General features: G+C 45.8%; 1 protein-coding gene across 1 annotated transcript in view; it reads right to left on the reverse strand.

The window, feature by feature from the left end:
- Window positions 1-2,909: 2,909 nt before the first annotated feature.
- Window positions 2,910-11,477, reverse strand: part of Xylb (xylulokinase homolog (H. influenzae)) — a gene marked incomplete at its 5' end in the record, with an annotated part of 36,170 nt that continues 27,602 nt past the window's right edge. Inside the window, 4 exon segments of the mRNA XM_013515188.1 lie at window positions 2,910-4,033; window positions 6,426-6,520; window positions 8,553-8,640; window positions 10,291-10,349. Of these exon segments, the coding sequence (XP_013370642.1) occupies window positions 3,956-4,033; window positions 6,426-6,520; window positions 8,553-8,640; window positions 10,291-10,349 (320 nt within the window).

Genomic DNA, 11,477 nt, shown 5'->3' on the forward strand with positions numbered 1-11,477 from the left:
GGTAATATTCATAGCTAGCATATCTTCATTGTGAACTGTGGCTTTTAGCATTCGAATGTCCTTTGTGTTTTCCTGAATTCTACTCTATCAGAGATAGATGCGGTGATCTCTGCATTTTGTAACTTCTATTTTTCTGGTACGTTGTTGCTTATCCCCCTACTTTTTAGCCTTTATTTTATTGTCCTCATAAATGACAATGTGTTGGTAGATAAACCAATCTCAAATTCTTTTTCTTTTAGTGGATGGATGAAGTCCTCTCGCATTTAGCAATTTGAACCATGCTTGGATTTATGTTATGTGTGCTGCTTCACTTACTGCATGTTGTTCACTGTGTGATCTACTGCCTTTATTACTGTTTCTTGGTCAATGAGGGCTATTTGTATTTTATTTTAGTGATTACATTATTCATATTATACTATTGCCCTTATTTATGCTGTACTATTACCTTTAATAGTATCAAATACCTTTTAATGCTTACTTCTCCTTTTTCCGTATTTTAAGCCTCAATTATGTGACTTGTCAATTTTAAGTAATATTCTTTAACTCCTGTCTATTTCCTGTACAACAAAGAGCTCTTGGGGCTTTCTTCTTTCACTCCCTTCCTCACTTGCCTAATTGTCTACCACGAGAAAGCATGTACCATCTGACACTATTTGTCCACGTTTCTCTTATCTACATTAGTCTTACATCCACAACTATTGATATTCAACGATCACCTTGTCCTTTTGTTCAAGTTTCCCCAATAATCTCGATAGAAGAAGCCTTTCAGTAGACTCCTGTTTGGTTTCTATCTAGGAGGTTTCCCAAAAGTTTCATGTGTTCAGAGACTGGGCTTTGGGATGGTGATTGACTTTTGGATGGATCAGCCTACTGATGAGCTTATGGTTAGGAGACAGAGCCTGGTTAGAGGTTTGGGGGTGTGACCTGAAGGGTGCATCTCCCTCGATTCCTCCCTTCCCTCTGCTTCCTGGCGACTATGATGTGAGCCGTTTGCCTCTGCAGCCGGCCCCCCCACTATGAGCCAGCCAACCATGGGCTGAAACCTTTGAAACTGTGAGCCAAAACAAATCTTTTCTCCTTTAAATTGTGGGTATTTTATCCCAGAAACAAGAAAGTGAAGAAGGAAGAGAATGTGACTATAACATTCCCTGAGCTATTCTTGCCCTATTAAAACTTCCTTCTATGTCCTGGATACTTAAAGGTCAGCTTAGCTGGATACAAAATCCTTAGTTCATACTTCAAATTTTTTCTCCATTATTTCAATTTTTTTGAAGTCTTATGCCAATCTGATCTTTCTCCCTTTATAGGAGACTAGATATTCTGGCCTAGAGACAGTTATGATGTGTGTTTAGATGTCCCCGCCAAAGCCTCATGCAGTCATAGGTGGGGCTTTTTCAGAAGTGGCTGGATCTACAGTGTGTGATGCTGGGACTGATTCACAGAGCAATGCTAGGCTCAAGAGCACTAGGATTAAGGGTGTGAGCGCTACCCACCCTACATACCCTGGATAAGATAGAAGGGCAGAAAGATGCTGTTAAGATCCCTTGCTTGCTTCTGCAATCCCTTGCTCTGCCTGCCAGGAACTGTTTTTCCTCCGCCAAACCACCCTGCCTTGGAGTCAGCTGATTAGGGACTGGAACCTCTACAAACTGTGAGCTAAATAACCTTTCCTCCCTTAACTTGTGGGTGTTGGGTGTTTGGTGTCAGCAAAGAGAAAACTAAGACAGTCCAAGATAACATTTCCTTTACTTTCAAAGTATAATAGTTTGATAGAAGTATCTCAGAGCTTATCATTCTGGGTCAATTTTCCAAGTAACAAAACACATCTTTTCAAGATAGTTTCAGGTCTTTTTTTTGCATAATTTTAAACACTAACCTGTTCCATTGTCTTTTTTCTTCAGGAGTTCCAATGTCATCGACATTGTATTTTCTTTGCCTATTTTTCATTCCTGCCTTCCTTGTGCCTAACTATACTGAAGCCATATCTACTCTCATTGGGTATCTTGTAATTTAGTTTTCATACCTGTCATGATTTTGTTTTTCTGTTCAAATTCTTTCCTAAGTTTGGTCAGTTCTCTTTTTGTATATCTTATTGCTTTTTCATTTTCATTGTAAGTTTTTGAATTTCTGACCTATGGTATTCTTTCATCCCCACAACTGTTTGATTTATTTTACATTTTTTGGTACTGGGAATCAAACTCACAACCTCAAGCTTGCCAGGTAAGCACTGTGCCACTGAGCTATACCCATAGCCCCCTCACTTTTTTTTAACTTTGTTTGGGTCTGACTTATTTTAACATTCATGTTGGAGAGCTATGCTGCAATTTAATTTTTCACGGTCCAATTGGTCATTCATGTAAAATTTAACAAGTAATGTCTAGCCAGGTATGGTGGCACATGCTTGCAATCCCAGCACTTGAGAGGCCAAGGCAGGAGGATTTCCGTGAGTTCAAGGCCAGCCTGGGCTACAAAGTGAGTCCAAGGCCTGGCTGAATTACATAGCAAGACTCTACCTCAATAAACAAATAAAAACCAAGTAATAGCTAGGAGGTAATAAGTTGTTTTCTTCTGAATCTTTTGTTTTGTTTTGTTTTGTACTGGGGAATCAAACTCAGGACCTTGTGCTTGCCAGGCAGGTGCTGTGCCACTGACCTATCTCTCTGGCTCTCTCTGAATCTTGGACTTCCTGTTTTGTCTGGTAGGCTGTCATCTTCGGCTTCTTGCTTCCTCTTCCCACTCTCATTCCCTAAGCTCCAAGGGACACCAGTCCCTCTAAAGATGGCTTCATCGCTACTGGAAGTGATGCTCCGGCCCCACTCATTGTCTCAACCCTTCTTTTTCACTTTCCACCAGCCACTGCTCTGAGCCAACAGGTCCCAGATCTGTCTGCACCATCCTGCTATGCTGAGTGAGACTAAAATTGTTTGCTTTAATTGGACTCTCAAGTTCAGTAAGGGCCTGAGGCAGAAGCAACATCTGGAGGATTCTGCTGGAGACAGTCTATGCAAACTGTTGCAAAAACGTGAGCAGGGAACAGAAAGGTAATAAGAGGGAGGAAGGAAGAACCCGTCACCATCTACACAATCACATGAAGACAGCGGAACTGAGAATCACGACTTTTCAGCTGATAAAAGGACTCCAAGATAAAAAAGAAACCTAGAATTTAGAAAATTCTTCCAGAGGAATGACACAATTTCATCTACAAATGAACCAGAAAGAGAGGGCAAGGGAAGCCCTAAATGGTGCCACCTGGGGATGGCACAGGCTGTTTGTGGGCAGAGCCGAGGGTGGGCAAGGGAACATGGTGGGGCGTGGTGAGTTACAGCAGGCGGCTGTGGGGAGGGGACAGCGACCAAGAAGGGAAGGAGGAAAGCTGCTCCAAAGAGAGAAGGCTGAGAGCATGGAGGGGGCATGGCAGACAGGAGGGGACTGGGGAGCGTTTCATACAGGGAGATGAGGAGGGGAGAAACTGGAGGGCCAAGGCGTGGAAGAGAAGGGGCCGCAGGGGCTGGGTTGTGAGAGAGGATGGACAGCAGGGTCAAGGTAAGGTGTGAAGGAAGTGGCTATGGTTCAGGCCTTGGAGCCGCCAGGGGCTCGGGGAGGGCACTGTCTCCCCCATTCTGCTCATTCTGCTCCTGAGATCAGCTTTCATTCTGCCTTGAAATGGGAAAAGTCACAATTTTTAGTGGACACTGTATTATTCTACCTTGTGGGATAATAGATAAGGAAGAAGAGATGTTTTCCTGCCCCTGGGCAAAGGCAGCCCAGGTGTCTTCAGGGAGATGTGCTGAGGCTGGATTCAGGATGGCCCTGGACAGGGCGGGAGCACACTGAGGAGTCCGCATGGGCAGGCATAGGTGCTCAGGACAGGGAAGAGCGTGCATGCTGCTCAGAGCCGCATCTCCACGGGGGATCAGTGAGTCTGGGCAGGTAGTGGTGCTCGGGCCTGCAGAATTCATTCCAGAGGGCCTTGGGTCTGGGACAAGATTTTCTGCTCCAGTCTGGCATACCGGGGGAGGAGGGCCTCATAGACCTGCAGGGACAGCAGAATCAGCAGCTTAGAACAAGGCACAGGAGGAGGGTGCCCCTAGTAACAACTTGTAATTTAAAATGTTTAAGTTCCATTTACTTGCAATTTAAAGTGCTCCCCCCCCCCCAGGAAAGGAAACATCAATCCACAAAAGAGGAAATACTAAATGGGGTGTAATGATACATGCTTAAAACCCAGCTACTCAGGAGGCTGCGGTAGGAGGACCAAAGGTCAAGGCCAGCCCAGGCAACTTAGTGAGATCCTGTCTCAAAATAAAATAAAGGCTGGGGACACAGCTCAGTGAGGGAGCCTATCTATGTTCAATCCCCAGTAAAACGAAACTCATTAATTTGTATAACAAGTATGTATTATTATTATTTTTTTTTTTTCTGGTACCGGGGATTGAACTCATGACCTTGTGCTTGCCAGGCAGGCGCTGTGTCGCTGAGCTAAATCCTCAGCCTCTCAAGTATGTATTAATAAAAAAGTGAGGAAAATAAATAAAAAATTTAAAAAGAGGAAAATGCTAGTAGTTCTTAGGCATACATATTGGGGATTGAACCAAGGGGCTTTGTACTGGACTAAATTCCAAGTCCTTTATTTTTTACTCTGAGATAGCATCTCACTTAAGTTGAAATATTGCCCAGGCTAGGCTTAAACTTTCAATCCTCCTGCTTCAGCCTCCCAAAGTGCTAGGATTATAGGTGTGTACCACATTCCCAGCTGATTTTATTTTTATGGTTTGTGTGTATTGAAGGTTGAAGCTAGAGCCTCACACATGCTAGGCAAGTACTCTACCCTGATCGGCACCTCCAGCTCTAGACTTTTTTAATACTGTAAATTTTGACAAGAAACAAGTTTTTGTTACCAAATATACAAAAGTTAAAAAAAAAATTCTGGTAGGAGTACCTAGGACGGGCTGTCTCTCTGCACAGCTGATGAAAGGTGGTGGTACAACCCTTTTGAACATGAACTTGACTTTATTTTCTGTATTAAAGGGGTCCATAGTCTGTGACATAGTTATTCTACTTCTGTGAAGTTCTTTCTTCTAAAGAAATAATTCTAAATGCAAGGTCCCAAACTCATTGAGGGTCTTTATAAACCCACTAAATGCTCAGATCTATGAGATGTGATTGAAAAATACTGTGTACGTCCAAACTGTTTTAAAATCTATTATAGTAAATTATCATAGTATCTTTAGTTGTGTCATTATGGCTCCCTTGATGTCCTGCATTGACTAAAACTGTTTCACTTTCATGGTCAATCTGATTTGGGGGAAGAGCCAGAAGTCATACAGTGCCAGATCCAGAGAATAAGGTGGGTACAGACTCACTGTAATGTTTTCATAAGCCTGCCTTTGCACTGGATGGCAGTTGGTAGGTGCATTCACTGTATTTTTGATCAGACCCCATAAAGACACTCACAAAAGATACTTCTAGAACTGCTTTAGAAAGTGGAAAGAATGATGGAATAAGTGTTTCTGAAGTGAAGGGGAGTATGTTGAGGGAGATTAATGGCAATATGTCATTCACTATAAGAGATTTTTAATATTTAAACATTCACCCTATTTAGATCACCCCTCAAATAAGCCTGCCATGGGCTACACATTGGCACACAACAGCAGAGGAGAAAGCTCAAGCAGCCTTCCTCTCCAGTAGCAGAGCAGGCGTAGTCTCTACAGCAGTCCACACCGCTGTCCAGAGCAGGGTCTCTGCCTTCGCATCTTCTCCCTTCCCACATTACAGCTCAGACCTTCTGATTCCTGCCTTTAAGGACAGCTGTGTGAGGCTGTGATGTTTGGAGCAGCTACAGATGTCCTAGGATCACCCACAGCACAGCCAGAGCGGTACTGACCAATACTGCAGCCACAAGCCAGGAAATGTGCCTGTAACTGTAAATGTCAAAAACTTCATGCAAAAAGGAATGCTAAATATCACATTAATAATATTTCTAATTGGTCACCTGTTGAAGGGACCATATTTTGGATACACTGGGTTAAATAAAATATATTATTAAAATTAATTTTACTTGTTACTTTTTACTTTTGAAAAATGAGACAAGGACATCTGTGGCTCACATGAGGTTCTCATTATTCACTGCTGCCCTGAGAAATCACAAGGAACATGACCAAAGCCTGATGCCAAACTGCTGGCCAATACTACCTTTGGATTTCCTGTCAAAGCCAGCTGCATCTGTGAGCTCCAGCACAAAATGCGGCACAAAATCTGGCTCTTTTGTTCCATTTTCTTGAAATGTCAAAAAAACCAGGATCTCCCTTTTAGCTGAGCACATCAGTTTTGACATAGGTGACAAAGAAAAACTTAACTTTTTGGGAAAAAGACCCTAGTTGGCTCTCATAACGCAAATGGTATGGTAAAATCTGATGGCCACTCACCTGAGAAGCTCCAGGGGTTGGTGTGGCAGCCAGTCTGGGTTTGGGGGCTGACTTCACAACCTCTGAAAAGGCCACATCTGTTCCACCTGCAAGGCCTAGAAGGGCAAGGTCATTTCATATCTGTGCATGTTGCAGAGGAAGTGGCTACCAGTAGACAGCACAAAGGATCACAGTGGTAAAACCAGGTACCTCTTCTAAAACCAGGTATGGGGCTGTATCTCAGTCAAGGCCCTGGATTCAATCTCCGGCACAAAAAAGAGAAAAACGTTCCAAAACTCAAATATTGTAGCGGCTGCACAGCTCAGCAAATTCACTAGAGATCACTGAACTGTACACTTAAAATGGGCAGTCTTTATGTATATATACTGTGCCTCAATAAAATTTTTTTTAAAAAGAAAAATTTCAAGTGCTGGCCTCTCTTCAGCAAGAGCCTAGTCTGTCTTGCTTCATGTGAGCACCCCTTCTATAGACAGGGTCTGCTGTCTCTGGCATATGCAGAAGAGTGGGGTGGCTCACCCGTCCTCCCTCATGTCCCTCTGCTCTTCTGCCCCTCGCTACCTTCTAGCCATCCAGGGCGTCTTCCAACGTGTTCTGCCCCCAACTGAGTGCTAACACGCCTCTGGGGGGCGCTGGCGAGCTAGGGTTTAGCTCAGGGTTTAGGGTTTGGAAGACAGCAAGGCAGGAGGACCCTGGTACCCTTTGGCAACTCCATGAACATAGAAAGGGAAAACAAAAACAAGGCACAGCACAGTGAGGGCTCCAATTTCCTTCCCACTAGCGCAGAAGGAAGAGTATAAAATAGATCCCAGCCTTCTCTCTGGCTACATCGTAGGCCAGCTTATGCAACAGTATTTTCAAAGTTCTCAGGAGAAGTATTCTGAACTCAGTCCTTTATCCAGCTATTCTTTGGGATGGTACAACAAAGACCTGTTGGACATGCCAGACCTCAAAATTATCACTTGCTGAATCTGAATTCTCGCTTAAAATATTTATTTAGGTTGTGCAGGCTGATGAAACTAGCCCAGAGGGCTGAGGGTGTGACTCGGTGATAGCGCACTTGCCTATCGTGTGCAACGCTGGGTTCAGTTGGCGACACCAACAAACAAAAATCCTAGTATAGAAACAAAGAAAGAAACTGCAGGGAGTTAAAGCTAGGCATGGTAGTACACACCTGTACCCCAGCACTCTGGGATGCTGAGGCAGGAGGATCACAAGTTTGAGACGAGCCCCCAAAAGCCCTGGGTTTAATCTGTAGTACCAGAAAGAAAAAAGAAAGAAAGAAGAAACTGCAGGGAGTTGAAAAAATAAAGGCAATATGCTATAAAATGTGGTTAAAAAATAACAATCTGGCAATAAACTCCCCAGCGATCTTGATGCAGGAATGGCATGAAGTGCGGCAGGGTATATGGAGTGAGTGGGAGGGGAAAAGAGGCTAACTATTAAAAGAAGTTTATGTTCTCTGATGAATTCACAACACGGAAATAAAAATATATTTAAGTAGTATGCTGGAAAGTTAAGAGTAAACATGCAAAGAATGGAACCATCAGGAGGAAGGTCGAAGCCCTGAGGCACGTGGTCGCCAGGTGCTGGAGCAGCAGAGGACAGGGCAAGTGGTCTAAACTGAGGAGGCCTGGACTCGGGCTTGCACTGCTCCCTCGCCAATGGGAGGATGGGAGCTTCCCGTAGTGTCCGGAGTTCCTGCCCGGGCTCCACCACAGCCTGGGGCCTTCGAGGAGCTGTCCAAGGTCCTGGACTGCTTGGGTCTGAAACCTGTCATTGTCTCAACTTGCTGAAAACACAACGCTGGACTTCATCTACCTCTTCTGCTGACCAACAAGCCTGACCATGCTCACTTGCCCTCAAGCACACCCTTCCTAGCATCCTTCGGCAGAGCGTGACTGACCAGGCCTCATTCAGTCCATTCTCTGTCTCCCTTCCTCTACTTTAAGTAGAGAATAAAGAAGCAGAGGGGTATGCATGGTTCTAGCCTGCTAGGAGGAGGCTAAAGGCCCAAGACTCCAATGTCCCAAAGACTACGAACACCCTCCTCTTCCCTTTCTACCTGCTTCAGTGCAGCCAATGCCCCAGGCACTTCCAGAGACTGTGGTGTCCCAGTCACCAACCTACCATGAAAAGCTCGATACGCAGAGCCCACGCAGGCAGAGCTGGCAGTGTCCATGACATACACAGGGGCACCGAACACATCTGCAAGCACCTGGGAAGGCACAGGGGTTTCACTGTAGTAGTCACTCCACAGGGAGCACAGGCATTTGGAGAGGTCCTTCCCAGGCTCTCCTTCCTCATGTCTTATCATCCTCCATCCAACCTCTGCTGCCTCAAGATGCATATCTGGAGTGTAGCTAAGTTGTAGAATGCTTACCTAGCTTGCACAATGGCCTGGGTTTGATCCCTAGCACCAAAAAAAAAAAAAAAAAAAAAAAAAAAAAAAACAAGTATACTTGGCCATGGCAGGATGACCTGGAGGAAGTTGCCAGTAAAGGCAACAGTTCTATGGCCTCTATGACATGCAGCTGGGCACTAGTGGGTAGCAGACTAACATTAACAAGTCCAGGGCTGGGGATTTAGCTCAGCGGCAAAAGCGCCTGCCTGGCAAGCACAAGGTCGTGAGTTCGGTTCCCAGTACTGGAGAAAAACCAAAAAAAAAACAAGTCCAAACTAACAAGGGCATGTTTTATGGGGATTACGATGAATCTTCCATTTTAAAAAAGAATAAATTGCATTTGTGTAAAAGGAGGACCTGCATAAAGAGTTCACATGGACCAGACTGGGGGAAGGGCACTAGTCAGCCAGAGATACTGCCGAAGATGTCAGTGGTCCCGGCCCTCCGCTGGGCTGGTGCCCCCCTTGCCAGCCGCTGTGTATGTGCAGGCCAGTGGCTCACAGCACTTCTTCCTCACGGGAATGTGCCTGGCTGAACAGAAGCCGCCTGTGGAAGCCACTGAGACCCCCTTGCCCAAGGCACAGCCGGCTCCGCAGCTAACTCGTGCCCCAGAGTGACCCAGGTGTGGAGCTGAAGCAGGCTCCAGCCAAGATTACACCTTGGTTTATCTCTCATCTCCAAGTCCCTCACTCCCTTCTTCCTGGGAGAACTCTCTCAACAAACCACTTATAGAAGAATTCCTGTTTCACATTGTGCTGCTAGAGAATCTTGCCTATGACAGGCATATCGTAACTCAGCATTTTTTTGTTTGTTTTTGAGACATGGGTCTTGCCCTGTAATTCAGACTGGCCTTGAGCTCACTGTGTAATCCAGGCTGGTCTCAACTTGAGGCAATCCTCCTGCCTCAGCCTCCCAAGTGCTGCGATTACAGATGTGTGCCACCAGGCCCAACTACAACTCAGCATTTGATGGAGTTACTCAAACAGCCAAGGCAGCCACAGGCTGCACCTAAAAATATAGTGTCCTCCTCAGAGGACCAGATGGCCCCATGTTGTGACAGCCTGTGCACCAGACATCTGGGGTTGACTCCTCTTTTGGTAAATATTTCCAGTGTAATAAAGAAAGAAGAGCATAACAGGTCTGGCACTGTGTTACAAGAGGAGTGGCTGGAGAAACAGAAAGTTAAAGTAGAAGGGAGGAGCTTGAGGGAGAAGGGCACAGTGTCTGAAGATTCACCCCGGTAACAGGCACTTTCCAAGTGACTGGAGAGCCAGCGCAGCACCAAATGGGACTGCACAGGGGCAGAACCAGCTGCAGGGGCGACAGACCTGCTCACTGGGGAGCTGTGGGTGGTGAAGGGTGTGCAGGGGTATTGCGCTGCGTTCCTTCCAGGCAGGAATGGAGGCTGTCCTTCCTGTGGCCTATAACAGACACACGGAGGGGCAGTGGCCTGTCTCCACCCACCTGTAAGATGTCTGCATTGTGAGATGCTCCTCCAGTGGCCAAAATCTTTGTCTTGGACACTACAAGGGAAAAGAAAGACAAGGTGTGGTGGTGGCAGCTCCCCTGGTGGGACGGGCTGCTCCCAGGGCTTGTCAGCTGCCTGGGGCTCCCACTGGGCCAGGACCCACTTCTGACCAGGCCTGGGGGGACCAGGGCTGGCTCTGTCCATGCAGGATGGCCTCACAATGTGTGTGTGAGGCAGCGGCCCATCTACCTTTGCGGTCGTAGTATCTTATTACTTTTCAAAAAATCTCCCAACAAACCAGAAAGAGAACAGAATCTCCTTAGATTGATAAAGGGTATATATCCAAAATTTACAGTTATTATTATTGCATTATTATTATTACCATTATTATTTGTAGCACTGTCATTAAGCTACATTCACAGCCTTTTTTTTTTTATCTTACACAGGGCCTCACGAAGCTTCCCAGGCTGGCCCTGAATTGCAATCTTCCTGCCTCAGCTTCTAAAGTAGCTGGAACTCCAGGTGTGTGCCACTACACCTGGCACAAACACTATTCTTTACAGAAAGATTTAGAAGCATTCTCTTTAAGACTGGCATGCCAGCCAGCCTCACAATGGGCTCCTGGCACCCACACCCTCCAGGGCCCCGTCTCACACTTGCTTGGTAGATCTGTGGGTGATGAGCTGTGGGCTCCAAGAGCAGGTCATACAAGAGAGTGAGGCTCTTGTCTCACTCTGACCTAGACCACTTTCTCTGATCAGTCACACTGAGGGAAGCTAACTGCAGTGTCATGAAGTCACTCAAGCAACCCTAGGGAGGGGCTGACATGCTGAGGAGGAAAGGCCCTGTGCCAACCACCATGCTGGTGCGCCATCTTGGAAGCAGACCTTCCAACTTCCGTCAAGCCTTCAGACAACTGCAATCCCAACAACAGCCTGACAGTAACCTCAGGAGTTATCTCCACTCAGAACCACTCAGCAGAGCAGGGAACAGGCACAGTCCCAGCTACTCAAGAGGCTGAGGCAGGAGGAGCATGTGAGCCCAGGAGGAGTTAAAGGCCAGTTTAGACAACATAAACCCATCCCTTAAAAAAAAAAAAAAAAAAAAAAAAACTACAAACATATTACAAAGTCACAATTATACAGCTTGTCCCAAAAATCTTTGGGGGCTTTGTTTTTATTTT

The sequence above is a fragment of the Chinchilla lanigera genome, unplaced genomic scaffold (genome assembly GCF_000276665.1).
Source record: "Chinchilla lanigera isolate Chin_1 unplaced genomic scaffold, ChiLan1.0 scaffold00026, whole genome shotgun sequence".
In the NCBI taxonomy this organism is placed as follows: Eukaryota; Metazoa; Chordata; class Mammalia; order Rodentia; family Chinchillidae; genus Chinchilla; species Chinchilla lanigera.